Raw genomic sequence first — 19842 nt, 5'->3', positions numbered from 1 at the left:
GAGAGCAACTGCATGTGAAGGGTTAAAATGGTGTCCATCACGGCTCGGCAGCACTGTAAAAATAATGTGTTTTAGCTCTAACCAGGATTGTTTTCTACCCCAAACCTAGTAAGGTTACTTTCTAAAACCAACCAGAAAGTGACAACTTTTGATCATGTAACCAAGGCAACCAACAGGATGGTACTCTTGATATTGAAGGTCAAATTGTAAAAAGAAATTTTAAACCTAACCATGATCTCTTTCTAACCCCAACTAAGTAATGTTATTGCCTAAATCCAACAAGGAAGTGGCAAAAAAATTAGCTATAAACAAGCAAAGAGGACAATGCAGTGACATATTTCACTCCTCAAAAGGACTGAAATACGTCACTGCATTGTCCTTTTAATAAAGGACTGCGTTTCATTAATTTACATATTAATGCAATCCTATTTAATGTGATTGAACTAGATTAGTCTTTTTCACATCTCACTCTGTTTGGCTCTTCTTGAAATAAATAAATGCTATCTGGACCAAAGTTCTTCAAGGCCAATTTACTTTCACTGTTCTGCAGCAGTACTGTACACAAATAGTTGTATCGTACTGCTGCTGTTTTGTTTATGTGTGATTACCAGTTATTCTGACAGCAATGTATCAAAGCATGTCTGTGTGAGTCTCTAAGCTAACAAGGACAAGTGACTCAGTATTTAGGAGGCAAGGAGCCCACACATCATGCCACCTCCCGCACAATCAAGACTCAGCTCGAAAAAAATGTAGATACATAAACAGAAAATAGGACAACAGCTGCTGCTTTGTCACCCTTGGCCCTAACCCTAAGATATCCGAGAGGCTAGTTTGCAGCAAACATGTCAGATGTACAGAAAATAAGAAAATAAATGCCATATTCGGATTCATCATAGTTTCCTTTATAATCTATATGAATTATATGTTATATTCCCTTTATGTGACCTCATTTACACGTTAACCATGTATTTGTCAGATAAAAAACAAGAATGACTGATAATGTTTGGCACATTATTTTGTGTTCAAATTCTTCAAGGTTTTCCGCCATTCTCTGTGGTCAGAAGTTTGAACGCAGCAGGGAGACTCACACTTTGACTTTGGGTGTCTTTTCTGTGTTGCCATCTTTACAAGACAGTATCCAAGGTTGTAGAAATGGTAATAGTGAGGAACGTAGCAGAACAGCAGATGTTGCTTGGTCACCTTAGCCCTGGCTCTTGGCTCTCTGAAGTGATGTCCTTTGTGTGCACACATCAGAGCCAAGGAGACCTGCCTGAAAGAGAATAAAAAGGGTCTCTTTCTTCTCTCTGCTGCTGGAGGAGGGGTATATAGAGGGGTGGTGTTGTTGTTCTCAGAACTATGTGATTGGAAATAACTGAGCAAGGTTTTCACCTTGACTTAGGCTAGTCTTTGGGGTTCCTTTTGATACAAAGAAAAACATGTTTCGCATTCAGGAAATGAACAGTGGGAAAGTATTAGATGAAGAAATAGGGAGTATGTGTTGAAGGAGGATTTTGTAGCTTTGGTATTAAAAAACTATCACCACAAGGGGCAGAGTTTTAGCAGAAGAGGTGTATGCTTCGATTCCCATTAAACATTGATGAACCCTTTTGCAAGTCCTTATTTTCTTTTTTTTCAAAAGAATAGTGAAAAAAAATCACCTTCATAGTCTCTGTTGAAAACGACTGCCTCTTTCAATTTAGAGGAAAAATAACAAACAACTAACAATAAGCATTTACACATTTTTTTTCCTGGGCATAGCAACAAAGCTACCTTTACATTATGTACAGTTTACATTATACAGTTAACTTGTTTTGAACACAAACGTGGTAGCAGACATATCAACACTGTAGCCCTTTCTCACTTACAGTATGAGTTCTACCTTGTTGACAGAAAAATATGTACTTGCTGTTGTTCCTTCATCAGTAATTCACACACCAAACAGAGGTGGCTCAGCGCCACATTGACACAGTAAACTAACATCATGGAATCAGCTGAGAAACTATTTAGCTGCAAAGCTGAATCCAAAACGTTAACGATACAAGCTTTTTATTTACCACTCAAGAAAAACAGTTGCAAGTTCTGCATCAGATTTCGGTCCTTTCCAAAAAAGATGTTTCTAGTGAAGAAAAGCAACACGAATATTTACTTTTATTTAAGCGTTTTTTTTAACCCTTCCTTGTCTTTGCTACAGAAGGCGGTTGTGCTTGTTGAGAGGGGTTGATGATGAAGTTAATGTTCCTTCTCCAAGAGCTTCCACTATTGCTGTAATTACTGTGCTTTTCACTATTACTCATCTTTATTGTCTGTTAACTGGCAGTTTGTTACCGCCACTCCCTTTTCTTCTGTTGGCTCCAGGGCAGACTAGACACTGTTGTGATGTTCCAGCTACAACCACAAAGTCGTATAACAGGAAAATCCGATCCACCTGTACAGGTTCCTAGTTTTATATCTGAGCTGCGTAGTGCATAGGTGGTTTTTGTATAATATCACAGCTATTACTCTTTTCTTATTTAATAGTAGCTTTTCTAGATAGCTGGTTGAACTTCTGATGTTACTAAACTATTATTTTCAAACAAGAGCACTCTTAAATAATTCTTAACATCAGACATCAGTCCAATAAAAACCCTATGGACACAAACAAGCCTGCAGATGCTTATGTTATTCCAGTATCTTATTAGTCTGTATAATGCAACTGCAAGACAAAATCACCAGTGACTTGGGTTGTAATTTTGGAACATTATCCATTTTGGAGCCGTTTCACCAATATCTCGCCCAGCACAAGCACAACATCACTGTGCTGTCTGTAAAAATGGAATGGAGACTGAATCAGTCCCTGCTGTCTCCAAAATAGACAATATATACGGAGGAATATTTTAACCACAGAGTTTGGGTATGGGCTAGGATCAACAATAGCATGAGGTGATGAGGTGAATTAATATCTAGTGCTGCAAAGAGGTGATTTGATTTTGCTGAAGAGTTTGGGGCAGAGTCTGTACTTGGAAACAAACTGCAAATGTCACAATATGGAATACTTTTATCGAAATAAACCGAATTTACATGGTGATGTTTAACGAGAGTTTTTTTCAGCAATAGCCACACAGTGTATTGACAGATATTAATTACATTCTTGTTTGATAGTGGCAGGGTACCCAAATCAGGCTTCACATTACCCTTGTATGAAAAATTAACTCACAGGAAGCATCATAAAGTAACCAGTCGCTGCCTTCTGTTGGACAGAGTGGCATCAACCTTCATAACTAACTTACTGTCAGGAAATTGATAAGGATATTTTCTCACAACATATAGCTCCTTTGACATTTTGACTTTGACTTTGACTGAATTGTACTTAAAGGAGTCATATTATATAGCTTTTTTCTCATGTTAACATATCTGTGGCATTATATAGCCTAATTAACACAAAGAGCCCCACGGCTCTCTCTTCCTGTCTTTACACCTCTGTTCAGCTAGTTTTAGAGGATAAAATGAGCCACTTGACTGCATTTGGCCCCTCTCTTTATGAATGTGCCACACTTGAGAGCTGTCCAACAGCATTGAGCCACTGTGAAAACATACAGTTGGACACAAATTGCAGTCAATAACCCTTGAAAAACTGTTCATTAAAAGTTAACATTAATTAATCAACATCATCTGTCTTTGAACAGCAATGCCCTTTGTTTCATTTGATTTTTTTTACTTATCATCTAGAATGCATTTATTAGTCCTGAGTGATAGTGGTAACTCTTGGCCTTCAGTTTTTGTGGAACTGATGACAATTGAAACCGTGTGGGCGCACATACTCTACATATTAATTCTGCCTTACCACAGACAGCCTGCCTTAGAGGAGAGATGAGAGGGTTTCCATTTACCTGCATCAACCATGCAATCAAATGTTACAGCCCCAGCAATCAGTTGAGTCATTTTCCAACCTCTCCCGTGCACACGTGTGCACAATTGCAAATTTGGCACAAACAGTTTTGACAACAGTTTCAACAATTACGTATTTCCACTTAAACATACTGGCTGTGAGGTGGGATCTGAAATTTGATAGTCAGAGGTTGTCATATTTTCATTGTAGAGAGAATCAAAGCACACAAATACAACTCTATTGAGCCCTCTGCATAACAACAGTTAAGGGAAAAAGAGATTGGACGCATGTAGCAACCCAATTCCCTCACCACTCAATAGGATGCACCACTGCAACATTTACTATGCAGTCCTTCTGGTCAGCCATGTTGTGAAAGGTGTACGATGTTATGAAAGCAGTTCCTACAAAGTGTCCTATTACTAGCACTAGAAATGATATGAAGCACATTTTAACTACATTAATATAGGCTTTTGTTTTGGATGTCTCTCTCAAAGTTGACTAAGCTGCAGTTCCCCGTCCTCTAATTGTAATAATTCAAACGTAACAAAACTTAAGGTGAAATGCCCGGCTTGGATGAAATGCTTACAACTGAAAGATATGCAACATTTGACAATGTCACAGGCTGACATGGACAAGCATTTGCTGGTGCTGTGGAGCCTGTAATTGGACTAAATTATTCTGTATCTTACTCTCACAGTAAGCATGTGTCCAGTTTGATTTAGAGAAGTTGAAAACATTTCAAGAGCTGCTCTCATTCCAAAGCACTGTAGTGAATACATGATTCTCAGAGTACTGATTGCTAAAATGATCAAAAGAAGTGGAATAAGATGTTTCTATGTACTATTTTTGTGAGCTAGATTTAATTTAGTTTGCTTGTTAAATGGTCATTTGGGTTTTAACATTAATTTTCAAATAATTTAAGACAGACTGAATCTGGTTTCTGCTATGAGTTGAGAGACAATAATGAATTCAGCTAAAGCTGCACCAATCAATATTTTTGAGACCAACTCAAATGTCAGAGCAGATACATTAAAAAAAACATAAACTGGACCCTTTCAAGCACACAAACCAGTCTTTAGAGTAAAACGTCATTCATGTTTCTAAAAAGTAAGCAAATGAGATCACATGTGCAGGAGTGACGGGGTTGGTGGTTTACAGGCGTAGTATGTAGAATATTAATGCTTACTGTGTATTAATGTTGATCTTGAAATCAAAGCATTTTGAACTCCAAGATTGAATATATTGTTTATTGACTAGATAAACTGTATTTCTTGTGGCTTTTTCTTTACATTTGTCTAGTCAGAGATCAAAAACTATGAGCTCCCAGTTTCTATTAAAACATGACATAGACAGACTGCACTTAGTCACAGAAAGAAGTAATAAATCAGAGAAAAAAAATGCGATTTATCGGTTGTTCCACAGAGGATACTTAACAAATATGTCACCACAGATGCATAATCTTATGTAAAGGTACTGTTTCAGTGAGTTTTATGAGTCAGTATTCTGCTGACAAAACATGCATATATGTGCTTTTGTGTGTGTGAGTTGAAAATTGAACTGATAATTCCAATTTTTCTGCATTTAATGTTGGAAGTTGGTAGTAAGAATGCAGAGTCATGTCATTTTTTACTTATGTGCATCCAAAATAAGTAATTGAACAAGAACATGGTTGCCACCAGGCTGTCTTGTAAGCAGTTCTGTATCTATAAATGAAAAAGTATTAAAGATAAAAAAACTGATATAAGGCCTACTTTGTCAGCCTTCTCTCTAGGAAAATACTTTAAAAAAGCAAACGTGGGACTTGACAAACCTTACATGAAACCTAAAATGCACAGGAATTAGACTACCACTGAAATTCAGCATTGTGAGGGAAGATGAAAAATTCTTTCTTCAACCTGCAGCAGCACCTTGGGTTTTCACAGGCATGAATTTTTCATCAATATGTAGGAAAAATTGTCTTCCCTCTTACGCCCCCTAATTCAAACTTAACTAGAAGCTTCCAAATGGTACGAAAATGCCCAACAGACCTTTTCACTCCAATAGAAAATGAAAGAAGGATTCTTGACTCTGTTTTGACAGAAAAAATAATAATAATTTGAATGTGAAAAACAAACACTTTCTCTCTTCTTTAATAATTTTATTAAAGTTGCTTTTCAGTCATTGCGAGGTGTAGATCACCAAATTAAAACACAACAGAAATGTGAATATACAGTTTGTGAGTTCTATATGTACAGATGGAATAAACTCCAACATGATCAAAACAAATACATTATACATTAAAGTTTATCTTTTTAACTTTGTGATACAATGAAATCAATCTGTGTTAATTCTCTTTTAAGATATTTTTACATTTGAGACTGAGAAGGAGTCTCACACTGACAATCAAGGTAATTTAACTAATAACTGATCACTTGTAGCTCTAGCAATATAGAAGAAGGAGCCTTTTTGGCATTCTGTGCACATGACAGTAGGAAGGCTAAATAAATTAAATAAAACAGTGCGATACTATCATACAGCATGTACAGCAGGGATGAGCCCACATCAACATGCAGGATGCAGTAACCCTCCACCTCCTCATCCTCTCCGCTTTTTCATCATACTTAACTGTACTCAACAGTAAACAACTCCATTATAAACACAAAACATTACCAGTAATATATTTCATTCCAAACTGGTTTGCTTTAATAGCCTATACTAGTGTGTTTTTGGTTGTTTCTGTTTGGCTTAATATCAGACAAACACTGCAAGAGAAAGGCAGCCAAAACACAACTGAGAGACAAGGGTTAGAAAATTGATAAAATTGCTTTTGCATTGCAGAGTCAGTTACTTTCGAGTCTACAGATAGGCTATAGGATGCAGCTATGCCAACTACGCCTTTGATATAAGCGGCACAACAATGAGTAGTCGAAGACTGGAACATCAGAGGATGCAGCTGGAGGTTGCTGGATGAAGCTATCGTCTCCTGTTGCTTTTAAACATGTGGATGCCTCTTGAATTCTGTCGTGTGTGTCTGTGTGTGAGTGAGTGTAGGCGTGTTAGAGTGCATGTAGGTAGGTGGGTTGATGAACCAGTGTGTCTTTGTCCGTGTGACAGTGTAGGCAGTGGATGTGACATTCTGGATTCACTCTTTAGTCATAAGCCACCAGGAAGCTAAAATAAAAACACATAAAAAGAGAAAAGAAAAGTTAGGTGGCATCTCCAGGGTAATTTTGTAAATAAATATGCAAGTTATTCACATCATCAGGGAGGGAGCACTTTCACAGAATGTAGGATCATCATTTTGTTGTCATCTTTGTTTATTAGCAGAGTTGGACAGACTTGACACCAGTAAAAAGATATGTGCTGCCTTTCAGAAGATCAGAGAAAATCTGAAAGCAGGTTCCCAAACCAGCACAGTGCTGTTTTATCTATTCCTCCGTGACTGACTCCGGAGTCTACTTTGTCCTGCTCCTCTAACAATAAAAAATAGTAACTCATCGAAGCGCAGCATACATGTAGATAAAGCGTTCCCATATGCAAAAACCTTCAGTGACAGAAAACAGCTTTTTTTTTTTTTTTACAGCTAAGCCCCGGAAACCTGCAGAAAATATTAAGATGAGTAACAAAAGATAAAATCCAGCCAGGGTGAAAAAACAAGATGAGTTTTCAGGATTTCATCCTTCTTCTAGTCACTTTGATGCAATCAGACATGGTCACTATCTACCTAAATTGCAACTTCCTAAAAACATTTTTTATTTATATTAAGCTAATTATTCTTGACTGAATTCCTGTAATTGTCCTTGTTTACTGTTTTCCAACATCCAGAACTGGATTTTTAAAAAAAAAACTTTATAATTGCAGTTCATCCCTGCTTTCTTTCTTTTTTTTAATATAAAACATCAATTTATTTTTGTATGGAGTCTGAATACTGTAATTGTACAATCCCAGTTACTGTACTCTAGTTTAATCTCAATTAAATACATTTACACACTCTGACTTGGTGTGCTGTACAGTCAAGAATTGTTGGGAATGATTTCTGAAAAGAGTAAATCCCTGCTTTCTTAAACAAGCTGCATGTGATTCCTGTTGAGCACTGGCAGGGACAGATTCATGTGTTTAGTTTTTATTTCTGAAACAGTCAGCGTGCATACATTCGTATCACAGATGTGGAAGTAAACCACGTACGGTAACCTAGCAACGGGCACAGCCGATGCAGCCCACACAACTAAATACCCATCTGTAACATACGCAATAAGGCAGAATTGGTAATTAATACTTTTGAGTTTCTGATGTGAAAGTAGTGCAGCGTTGCCTGCAACAAATTGATCAAATGTCAGGAAGAGAGCCATGATAGTGGCCTGAGCTCCAGTGGCTGTGAATCATGTTACTCTGCCATGTGTTGTGGAATCAGTGACGTGAGTGCAGATTATGTGTGCGTCAAGCAGAAATCACTTTGCTCCCTCGTTAATTCCCCCCCCCCCCCCCACATCTTTGTGCTTATGAATGTCTGTTTCTTTTGTGTTCGTCTTTACCCTTTTATGATGCTCTCATATATCATTCAGCTCTATGTGAAAACAGCCTCGAGTATTTGAAGAGAGAATCTATTCTTGGATATTTATTTATTCAGAAACATCCCATATTTGCATGTGTACAATAAATACAGGTTTTGAAAATACCATCTCCCTTTGGACTCAATAACCAAAGTGAAAATAATTGTGGCCAGGAGAAACTCTAAAATTAGAATATCCTCAGATGGGAGATTTGAGTGCATCTCAACACACACCTCAGGCAGCAATTGAATTAACAGCTGAATGTGAAAAAGCAAATAACACAATAAATAATAAAAAAAATCCTGTGATTTTTCAGCCAGGGCTGTTAAATATTGAGAGTTCTATTTCTGTACACTTACAACAATCAGGGTCTGTTAGTTTCAAATAAAGGCTCTTTTGTTTTGCAATCCATCAATGGATTGTGCCATTGCTAAGCGCATTCCTTCACTCCCCTGCAACTTCTACCGATGCACCATTGAGACCATTCTGAGCACTTGCATCATGGTATGGAGAGGTAACTGCACACAAGCAGACGGTAACTGGCTGCTGAGAGTGATGAAGTCAGCACAGCACATTACAGAAACCGCCCCTCCACCCCTGCAGACATCTACCGTCACTGGACCATCAGAAGGGTCAGCAACACAACCAATAGTGCGGCCACGTCATCGTCTTTTTATTTATTATATTTATATGTATGTTATTGGTGTAGTTACAGATTTTATATGACACTGAATAGAGAGACATTCAGAACTAAGCATTTCATTGCACTGATAACTTGCTTATTACTGCATATAATGATAAAGCTTTTGGCCTTTGATAATGGGCTCTCGGTCTCTAAATCTCACTATAAAGATTCTTATAATGCTATACTAAATGCAAAAAAATTAATAAAGTAATGTCAAATTTCCTGTTCCTGAAGGAAAATGGTAAGTGCATCCATGACTTGTATATTATCTGCAAAAACAGACGGACAGTTCGGCTGTGCAATTAGACAAGCTGACCGATAATGAGGACATTTCAAAGCCATCCAGAATGATATGGACACTTGTTGCAAGCTCCATTTTCAGCTCTGATGTCTACACAGGCTTGTTTATTTTCTAAAGAAATTCTTCAAAAGAGGGACAGCTGCACACACAGTAGGAGAAGCAAGCCTCAGTTTGCACAGTGGTAAATGACTCCACAAGCATCAGAAAAATGACTGATCCTAGAAGCAATGACCAAATTAGCAGAAAATGAAGCTAGCTTCCTCTCAGCACGCTAGAGTTCGGGTCTAATGCCAATCACTCTGGGGAGACCTTTCAAGCTAAAACTGGACTATGAATCAGAGATTGCACACCAATAACTACATATGATATATCATGATGTCCATGGTAGAAGAACACTGTGATCAGAAGGTTTGGCCTTATTTCATATCTGTTGATATCATCTCAAGCAAGGTTTTTTGGTTCAGGCTCTGTAAAAAAAAAGAGATTCAAAATATTCTACGTACACTTATATCTATATATGTCAGTGAATGAAACACAGATACAAACCTGGGAGCAACATTGTAGAAACTTCCTCAGTATCTTCCAACATGTCAATGATGCAGCGTTGGAAATCTTTGCTGCCGTTAGACTGAAGATAGCTGCAGAGACAGACAGATGGCAACAAAAAAAAAAAAGGTAAAGACACATCTTTGAAAAAGTTATATGAAAAAAAGAGCATCACAGATGAGAAAATAACTTTAAATTTCACAGATTTTTTTTTTTAGTCTGATACGATAAAGCAATGATAGCATATATACAGTATGTTTTGCACAGTGCATGCATATAAAATTGTTAAATGTGTAATGATCCGGTTATTTTTTTAAGAGTGCTGTCTAGAAAACAAACAACTAAGTCTATTGAACTGAAAATAATTTTAATTTATCACATTTTTCTCAAAGCACAGCTTTTCAATATAGTCAATGACTATATGCATGAATTGCATCTAAAGAAAATATCAAGTGTACCTATGTGTATGAGTGTGTTTGCATGTGTGATAGTGGCATGTGTGTTTGACTTTGTGTGTGTGTGAGCAGAGAGATTGGCCATCTGCTCATCTTCACTGGTGGGGAACATTTCCATCAAGAAGTTAAGGGTGCCAAATAGTCTGCCAATATCTAATGCATAACACACACACACACACACAATCACACTGTACTGACCTCATCCAGGAGATGCGGTCTTGCCAGAACTCATACATTATGTAACATGACTTTCCCGTAAGCTTCTGAACAGACACGCTGACAGCGAGACCAAGAAAAAGAGTAGAGTGGAGGAAGAGGAAGAAATAATAGTGAGTTCCATGAAAAAAGTTTTCATCTTTAGAGAGGTATCAGTCATAGTTAGGCAAGCGGGAAGGAAAGACAGCAACAGAGCACTGAAAAATACAATGACCTGTTTTAAAAAAGTAAAAGATTAGCAAAATCAGTCAATAGTTATTTCATAAAACACATTTTTATCAAGCTGGTCTTGTGAAGCCTAATGAGAGCTGATACAATATCCCAGCATAACCAATAAGACTATATTACAGTGCAAGTATTTTTCTATTCTTTTTTCTTAGTTTTGGCACTGTTGACTATTTAACCTCCTGATTCAGCATTGCTCAGTGCTTGCAAAGCTGCCGCAGCAGCGGAACTGGACACAATCTTTATAAGATGTATTGCTTGCTCTGGAAACAAGCCACTCACTGCAGGTTGTCAGAGTGGGCTGAGGTGGCATCGATGTAGCTCTTCAGAACTTTCCGGAAGTTATCCAGATCGTCATCAATCACCGACATCTGCCTCTGAACCAGCAGGATGTTCTGTGGGCACCAAGACAAGCGACAGAAGGGGAGATGAGATGACAGCTGAATTTTTCAGTGCAAGGCTTCTAAATCCATCTTTGTGAGGACTGACTGAGCTCTAGAGACTGGTGTTAAGGACAATAGAGGAACGTGAGGATATTTTGGCTGATCTCACTTTCTGAAATACGTTTAAGTTACTATTTGAGGGTTTAAGTTACAATTAAATTCAAGTCAGGGATAAAGGTTGAGGTAAGGCATTAAGTGGAAATGGTTAGAATAAGGGCCAAAGGAAGGTGCTATAAGTGCCCTTGCAAAGATCAAAACCTGGGTGTGTGAAGGCCCCCGGGATCCAGGCATGTGTGCAGATATCGTCCTTTTGATCTGTGAAATCATTGTTTCTTCCTAGGTGTGCATGTTTATCACTAATAACAGGTTATATAAAAATAAATAAATGCAAATTATCATTGTTCTCACTTGAGTGGAACACTTGATGCTTTGTTTGCCAATGTAAAAACCTTAGCCTGAGAAAAAACACCTGAGAGCAATGTGGACTTGGGGAATTTGAACAACCAATTATCAACATCACAGCAAACTGATCTATTAGGATACTGGCATGAGAAATGCCCTATTCTAATCATGTTATGGCAATATCTATTTTGTGTCTTCCAGAGTAGTTTGTCACTTTCTATGTACAGCACACACTGACCACAACTGCCTCTCAAATGCGAACCTATAGAACAATAAGTCAGTGATTGTCATTTTCTCCAAATCCATGTTCTTCAAACATAGGTTTCTTTTGGTCTATTAACAATCACATCCCTGGAGACAAAACCTGCATATAAATGATACCCGATGATTCTGGGTATGAACTGAGGTCCTGTTTTATATTTACCCTGATCCTGCCACCTTCCCCTTCTCAGCAACTCAAAAGTACACACATCCAAAATCAACTTTGACCCAAATCGGTCTCGTTTCAAAAGGATAACTGGTTGATATTCACGTCACATTTTACTGGAAGTTTTACATGAACGTTTTTTCTTGTGAGGCTTGTCATGTATTCATTATAATAGTTTGTACAAGCATACAGACTACTGCTTGTGTTAAAATGGATAAATAAAAAGAAGAATTTCTGGTAGAAATGCCACTTCATTCCCCATCTTATCCATCGCTCTTATCCATTATCTGAGGGAGCTGTAAGTTCAATGCTGACAAGAAAAAATACATCTTCTTAAAGGCATGACTGCTGAGTGCAAATTAAAAAGAAGGACCGCAGATCATATTTTGCCAGCTTTATGGAACATGCTGTAACTACTGGAGGGGTAAAGAGTCAGAGGGAGTAAATGAGGTGAAGATGGAAGTGCAATCAGCAACTGATTGTTTAGCTAGACGAAAATTATGCTTTGATCTGAAACAGATCAATGTTTTGAATTTACAACTGATATTGATCTTCCGTGCATGTCCACTGTTTAGATGTGTGAGCCGTCTATCCTTGCTGTTTTGTGTTCAGTGAAAAAGAGCTGAGTTTGGATACAAAAAAAAAAGGTTAATTGAAAACTTCTGTTCAGCAGGCACCGCAGTGAGATTGTTCTCAGTCTGCACTTTATTCTGCCATCAAAATGCTGCACAAGTCTTCCAAAGACAGAGTTACTTTGAAATAATTCTGCTGCGGTTACATCAGGCAGAGAAGTGAAAAATTGCAGAATTATACCTCAAAGGTTTCAGCATATTGTTCAATCTTGAGGGTTTGATGTCTGTAAAATCTTGGTTTAATCGTCGAAGAAATCTGACTAAGAAAAGATTAAATCGGTCTGAGGCTCTACAGTTTTGAGAATGAAATGAGAAACCTAAAAGAAAAAGAAGAAGCTTTTAGGACTTGTTAAGGGGTGTCTTTCAGCTTTCATCATATCTGCTCCAAGGAGGAGTTACAATAAAAAGTAAAAGCAGAGGGATTGGAGCTGTGTGCCATAGCCTCTGATTTTGGAGGAATTATCATTGAACAGTCTACATGTCTCAGACAGGTTATGCTCAAGTTTATTCGTATTATCAGCGTCACACAATGTGTCTTGCAATAAACGATCAAGTTCTCACACAATATAGCTGCCACTGGAAGGCATTTGGTATGCATTTGTGAAAAATCTGCCAGACACTGTTGATCTCAGAAGTGGAACAACTCTGAGAACAGATAAAAGACAGAGTGCAGGATTAAGTTTAATCACGGAGACAAATTTCTGATGCCATGCTGGCTCCTTTGTAAGCCAGTCAAGTTCTCAAGGGCTCAGAGAAAGGTGAGCACAGCAAGAGAAATGAAAAGAGGATTTTAAAATCTTAAATTGGGATCAGGCTTAGCAGGGATCGGTACGGTATTTTTTATTATTTTAGAGACATGGGAAAATGGTCACAATATGATTTAAATGTTCCACTAAGTTAACTTTTGACAAGGAGAAATTCATGATGGGTTTGCTGCAGTGGACAGATATGCAAACTTTAGCTAAAACCAAATTATTTGGAGGACAAAGAGCCTTCTATCCAACACTGAATCTTTTCATATATTTGCTATTCTGAAATATTGCTTCACGACTGTGTTTGGCAGATACTAATTATTACTTTTTTCAAAACTGTTCACTTGTATTCTAACAGTTCGGAGAACTTGTAAAAGGAAAACAATGTCACTCAATGTGTAAAAGGCATTAAAGGGAAGTTTTATTGTGACACATGATAGTTGATCTGATCAATCATTTACTTGCCTTATATGCCAAATGCAACTATGTCACTGTTCTTTCTAGACATGGCCACTGATTGGATTTGCAGCTCCCCAAGTGGCAAACACTGCCACTGTTACTCATGGGATTTGGAGTAAATGAATATATATAATATATCATCTTATTTTAAAGGCTGTTGATCTCAACGTGTATCTTTGTAAAGGATCTCTGGATCATGGATATGAACTTGGGTGTCCTGATGTTTGTACATACCTCATTTATATGGTGTGAAAATGTGCTGTGTGATTTAACTGTTTAACAAAACATAAATAAACTCTATCTGAACATATGGAGTAATCTTTAAATGTAAAGTCATTTTCTGTAGAAATGTCATTTGCATTTGAATAGATCTGCTACTGTTCCTCTAAGATAGTCATGATTACCTAACTATAGTTTGTTATGATATTGTACAGTATACATTTTTACTCAGAAATCTAACATACCAAACAAGTTCTCACTGCAAAACCACTTTTCCATACCTGAATTAAAGTTTTCTCAGTGAATAGCAAAACTCCATTTGGCTGTCTTCTCTTTACTTTATAGAGTTTTGTAAAACAAAAACCTTGACCTCTTTCTGAATCTGTTCATACAGTCACACAACAAGTTCTTCACCATTTTAAATGTGTTTTCTGCCTTTTCTGGACAGTCAAAAAGTCAGAAGCAACTGAACCAGCTGTTTTTTTTACCACCAAGTGGCTATATGTGGGTGTAATCCAAGTACAATCACATGTCTGATTACATCACCTGCATTCCCTTGATATAGCATTTTAAACCTTCGGTGCTCAATATCTAGCACAGTGGATTCAAAATAAATAATTCAAATCCAATTAGACAAGTATTAAATCTTTTTTCTGAAAACTAAAGCCTAAAAACATACTGCTTCTTAAATAATGCACTCGTGAAAGAGCAAGACGAAGAAGATATCTTATTTTTTTAACTTTTCTTTTCTCTAGGGGTATTCCAGGTGAAGTCAGTGCTCACTTACAGACTTGTATGTGCTGGCTAGTGTGTCCTCCTTAAGCGGCTCCAACTTGGGACCCTGAAACAGGAATGAAGATAATTTATGCTTGAGGATTGAGCCTACATTATTGCCACATAACCCATTTAAATATATGTGTGCAGCATTTTTTTCCAGCTGCAATACATTTGCATTCTCTGACTTATTCATTATAATCTTTGGCTCCTGACAGTATACACTTCTTTATCTTTGATCTGCTGTGTTTGATCTGACTGGTTTTTGTGTGTAGTTTCTTTAGTTTTAATTTTCAGGAGCTACTGCACAAGACAGCTTTCCAACAGGGAAATAAAGGTTACAGCCACTCATCCAAAAAAGGCCATTGTGTTTCTCACAGTAAAGCTAAAATGTTAGGACAAAGTAATGAGATAAATAATAAGATACAGATGGACGATGGAGATGAGATGAAATCTTTTATCATGAAAAATAAGAAAAAAACTTGTAGGTTTATGAGATATGTTGTACCATGTCCTTTGGATGTCTTCAGTCTGTGAACGTTATGTTTTGTTTTGAATAATAAAACGCAATCAATGTAATAACAGAGCTTTTCGTCTTTGAAGTTAGGCATTTATATGCATTTTATCTTTTTGGAAGAATTATAACCTTAAAGGCTGAAAATTCATTGTGTTGCATTTGAGAGAGCGACAAACAAGAGTGAGATTTGGACAGAGGGTATATGTGATGATGTCAGCAATGAGGTGCAGGGATGGATATTGTACTTAGAACACCCTGCAGGTTAAGAACTGCTTTGATATTGCACTCTGGGTCTTTCTGGGTTGACAAAACAGAGGACCAGAGAGAGAGAGAAATGCATTGAGAGGGACTGAAAGGAGGGGAGAAATGAGCATCAAAAGGTAGGAACAAGAGTTAATAAAGGAAAAAGCAGACACATAGGGGAGAAGGAGCAGGAGAGCGTGAAACAGACTTCTGGATGTGTGGTGGAAATAGGTCACAGGATGAGAGCTGGAGACGTGACTGTGCTTTGTGTTTTACAGATACACAGATGTCCAGATGTCCATTTGGAAAAGTAATATTTAAAAAAAAATACAAGTTCATTCATTGTTCTTTTTGAACATATGCAGAACCCATAGAAATGTTCTATATATATATAGATATATATAACATAACTGACACATTATTAGATAAAAATGACTGAAAATACACAAAGTCCTTAACCTGTCTGTTTTCTTCAGTCCAACTGTGTACCTATATATCATTATTCTAAACATTTCAATGTTGTCAGCTCCAAAAACTCTAGTTTTAGATTAAGTCCACTACCAACTCCAACAATGTAATAGATTAACATTTGTATTCATAAGAGAGTTAGGCTTTTATTCAATCTATGGATGATCAACATGACTTATGAATTCATGACTAATTGAAGTAATATTTGTTCCATGACCCTTTTCAAAACAAGACCACAAAATGGGACACAGCTGAAAAGATAGACGAGCACTGGAAAAATACATCTGCAGAGGTGATGTGGATAATAGACAGAGCAAGACTCGTCCTCAAAAATCAATTCTGTCTACCACAGGCGCTCATAGCTGAACTGACTTTGTTGCAATGACTTTTTCAGAGTTTTCATGTATGCTGTATGATCTGACTGCTGAGAGCCAGTTGCTCTATTTTCTAAAGCAACACTATAAATAGCTGTTAGATTAGCTCTAAAGATAAATCATGTGTATTTCACTGTCCCTCTCTAGTGCGTTTACCAGATTATAATAGAAAATAATAATTGGCGATATTCCTTTTTTTTCTGAGTTGTGATCACTTTGATTGAATTTGTTGAATAGAACAATTTTCAAAGCTGTTTTCAGTCTTTTCTGTAATTGTGTTGAGGTTCGTTAATCACAAAGCTGCCATGCAATCATAAAACAAGAAGAAACAAGAAACTTAGAAACAGAGCAAAGAAACTGAAGTTTATTGGGGAAAGCCTGAAGTAACGCAGGTAGACAGATAATATAGTAATGGACACTATCAGAAATGCGTTTTCCACATAAATAAAGAAAGACACACCTGACATTCCAGTTTATCCAAAAGTTGTTGCAGCCTGTTGACCTGAGAGCACCAGTTCTCCCCATCCTCCATGCCAACACCTGAAGGCACTGCAATATGAATAACCAGAGTGACATAATTCCATCACATGCTGAAATTCTAACCAACATATATATATTTTTTTATTGTATACATTTACAGATAAATGTATACTATGTTTGGGGAGAACTATTGAAGTGTATCCACAAAACCATTTGAAATACTCTAATAACTAAGGTCACAAACTAAAGTGTAATTAGCCCCATTCTCTAATATCAGGTTAGAGATTGTTTGGAAGCAATGGGAGCCTCAAAATGCTCATTGAAGACATCTAAAAGCTTCTTGCACTTGCCTGCTTGCAGTTTCTGTCAGTCTTTGTGCTAGTGGTTCCGGTCCTTAGTTAGTAGTTTCATATTTTTTATTTTTTTTGCACGAGCAGAAATGAGCTCTAAGATCTGGGTCACCACTCATTGTTGGCTAACTTATAACATCTAATCTTAACATTTTCAGTCATTATTGTGCACTGTTAGATGTGAGCTGACAGTATTTATCTGTCTGAAAGAGCCAAGACCTAATTTAGGTGTATGGAACAATGCACAAACACAGGGACTAGATTTAAAATCATTAAATGAGTGCACATAATTATATCTCTTGTACATCTTATGTTTAAAGATATATGTAATTCTGAGCCGCACTATGTATAGTTTGGAGCTGGAGAAACAGCAGAGAGTTGTCTATCTCTATTCCAGTCTTTGATTGATGTAGGAGACCTCATTCAATCACATCCATGAAGATGATATCCATCATATGACAACGGCTAGGACATAGCCGGCAGTGTAGAGCTTTAAAGGAGGAGAGAATCAAGTGGGAAAGAAACCCTGCATAGTAAGTACTGTTAATGATGATAATCAGGTTGAGACTTATTTTCCATATGTAAAAATGTTTGTTTTCCTTTTGTGAGCCAGTCCTTATTCAGGCTCATTGTGAATGAAACATAAATCAGGCTTAACATAAAGTAAGTAAATCTAAAATCTAGAAAATGTTAAATAAAAACATTAAAGTAAAAATAAACTCTTTAGGGAAAGCGTACTGCCAACTGTATTTATGCACTTATATATATATTCATTTATAAATATTCCATTATTCCAAAAAATGAATAAAATAAAATAAATAAATAAATAAATGTGAACTTACAAACGAGGACAGTGTTCATGGTCACATATTTTCTAATTTAAGGCCAATAACCTGAAACAAATGTATTGTCCTGGACCATTTATAATGTGAATTTGGTACATATTTGTGACACAAGGAACTCATGGGTACTCACAGCGGAAAAAGTACTTGTTTTCGTCTATCAAAGTCATTCTATAACCATCTTTTTTTTTTATCTTTTAATGCTGCACTACAGCCTGAGAAAAGAGAGAGTACATTTGGCTGAAAATGACTTTACTAAAGATGATGGAACGATTTAAAAAAGAAAACACCTTTACCAGTTAAAATTATAAAGGATGTTCCTCTTACCCGTGGTCAGGGTTCCAGAGCAGGGATCTGATGAGGATACGCACTGGTTGTTATGAACCCTGCGACCACACCGTCTGCCATTTCTCTGCACTGCTGTAAGCTCTGGTGCCTTTACCTCCCTCCTGCCATGGCAGCGGTGGAGACCCAAGGAGACAAACATCAGAGAGAAAGACAGCAGCTGTCAGAGGAGTGTGGAAGAAAGAAGGAAACAAAGTGATGATATGGCAGGAGGAGTTAGAAGAAGAGGACACAGAATGAAGTTAAGGAGGGAAATGAGAGGATTGGGGAAAAAAGGTACAAGAGCAATGCAGAGAAAGAAAGGCAAGGAGAGAGGGGAAAAGGGATGGCAGGCTCATGAGTGACACAAGAGGCAGAGACAAACAGCAAGTATCCAGAATAGATGTGAAAATATTTAGTGAAAAGCAGGACAGACACCAGTGCTTTTTACCCCACAGGTAGAGATTTAAAGAGGATGAACCCTTGCACTTCCACGCACAAATCATCACATATATAGACATTGTGCTCTGTCATGGCTGTGAAAGTGTGTTGTGCAGTTGCACTAAATGCAGAGTGTCAAGAGTGGGATGTCAAGCACTGTGCAGTTATGAGGGTGCTACACCCATAGATGATAACAAATGTGAGCGAATACTTCATTTTCACTTGTGAGCTACTCTCTTTGGGTTCCTCAGTGTGGGTGAACATTTGTTTGTTCTTGTTAGTGAGTTCCAGTCTCTCCCTTCTTTGTTGTGTCTTTGTCAGTGCACGCTATAATGTGTGTGCTGCATCATGCTGACAGCACAGAGGGAGCGTATTGCTAGGAGGTTCTCATGCTGAGAACTGCCTGGAGTCCAAAGGCCATTGCAACAGCCATAAATCCGCTGCAGTGAAGCAAAACAGAGACAAATAAAGTGCTGCTTAGCTTAATTTACTCTTTAATTCTGCCACTCCCAAAGCTCAGAAAATTACTTTGTCTGCCCAAAATCTATATCTGTATAAAAGCTTATCTGTCATTTGTGGCCGAAAAGTACCTCAGTCTCCATTACAGGCACATTCAGGCTCTGTTCCCTTCTTGTTTTATTTTTTTCTTTCTTTTTCTTTATGAATCACATTCTTAACATGTAATTGTTACCTTTTCTCCTGCTGCTCCCTCTCTGCTTTCAAGAGTATCTTCTCAATAATTCACCTTCGCTATAATTACTCTGTTATTTCCAATAATACCAGCGTGGCACCCAGAGAATTTTAAGTTGTAATTAAGTTATATTATTGATTTTTTTCCTAAACATTTAAAAAAAATAAGATTTATTACATCAA

At 37.3% G+C, this 19842-nt stretch overlaps 1 protein-coding gene across 1 annotated transcript in view; it reads right to left on the bottom strand.

Annotated features, from left to right (window-relative positions):
• Positions 1 to 6016: 6016 nt before the first annotated feature.
• The window catches only part of necab3 (N-terminal EF-hand calcium binding protein 3), a 37203-nt gene continuing 23377 nt past the window's right edge, over positions 6017 to 19842 (bottom strand). The window contains exons 7-13 of the mRNA XM_072381778.1: positions 18532 to 18653; positions 16993 to 17081; positions 14944 to 14997; positions 11105 to 11217; positions 10580 to 10657; positions 9927 to 10018; positions 6017 to 7015 (exon numbers count right to left, since the gene is read on the bottom strand). Coding sequence (XP_072237879.1) covers positions 6987 to 7015; positions 9927 to 10018; positions 10580 to 10657; positions 11105 to 11217; positions 14944 to 14997; positions 16993 to 17081; positions 18532 to 18653 — 577 coding nt within the window. The 3' untranslated portion in view covers positions 6017 to 6986. The remainder of the gene's footprint in view (positions 7016 to 9926; positions 10019 to 10579; positions 10658 to 11104; positions 11218 to 14943; positions 14998 to 16992; positions 17082 to 18531; positions 18654 to 19842) is intronic.

Source organism: Leuresthes tenuis, unplaced genomic scaffold, assembly GCF_036924035.1.
Source record: "Leuresthes tenuis unplaced genomic scaffold, fLeuTen1.0.hap1 SCAF_3, whole genome shotgun sequence".
In the NCBI taxonomy this organism is placed as follows: Eukaryota; Metazoa; Chordata; class Actinopteri; order Atheriniformes; family Atherinopsidae; genus Leuresthes; species Leuresthes tenuis.
The sequence above is the reverse complement of the archived record's forward strand: the minus strand, read 5'-3'. Positions and strand labels throughout refer to the sequence as shown.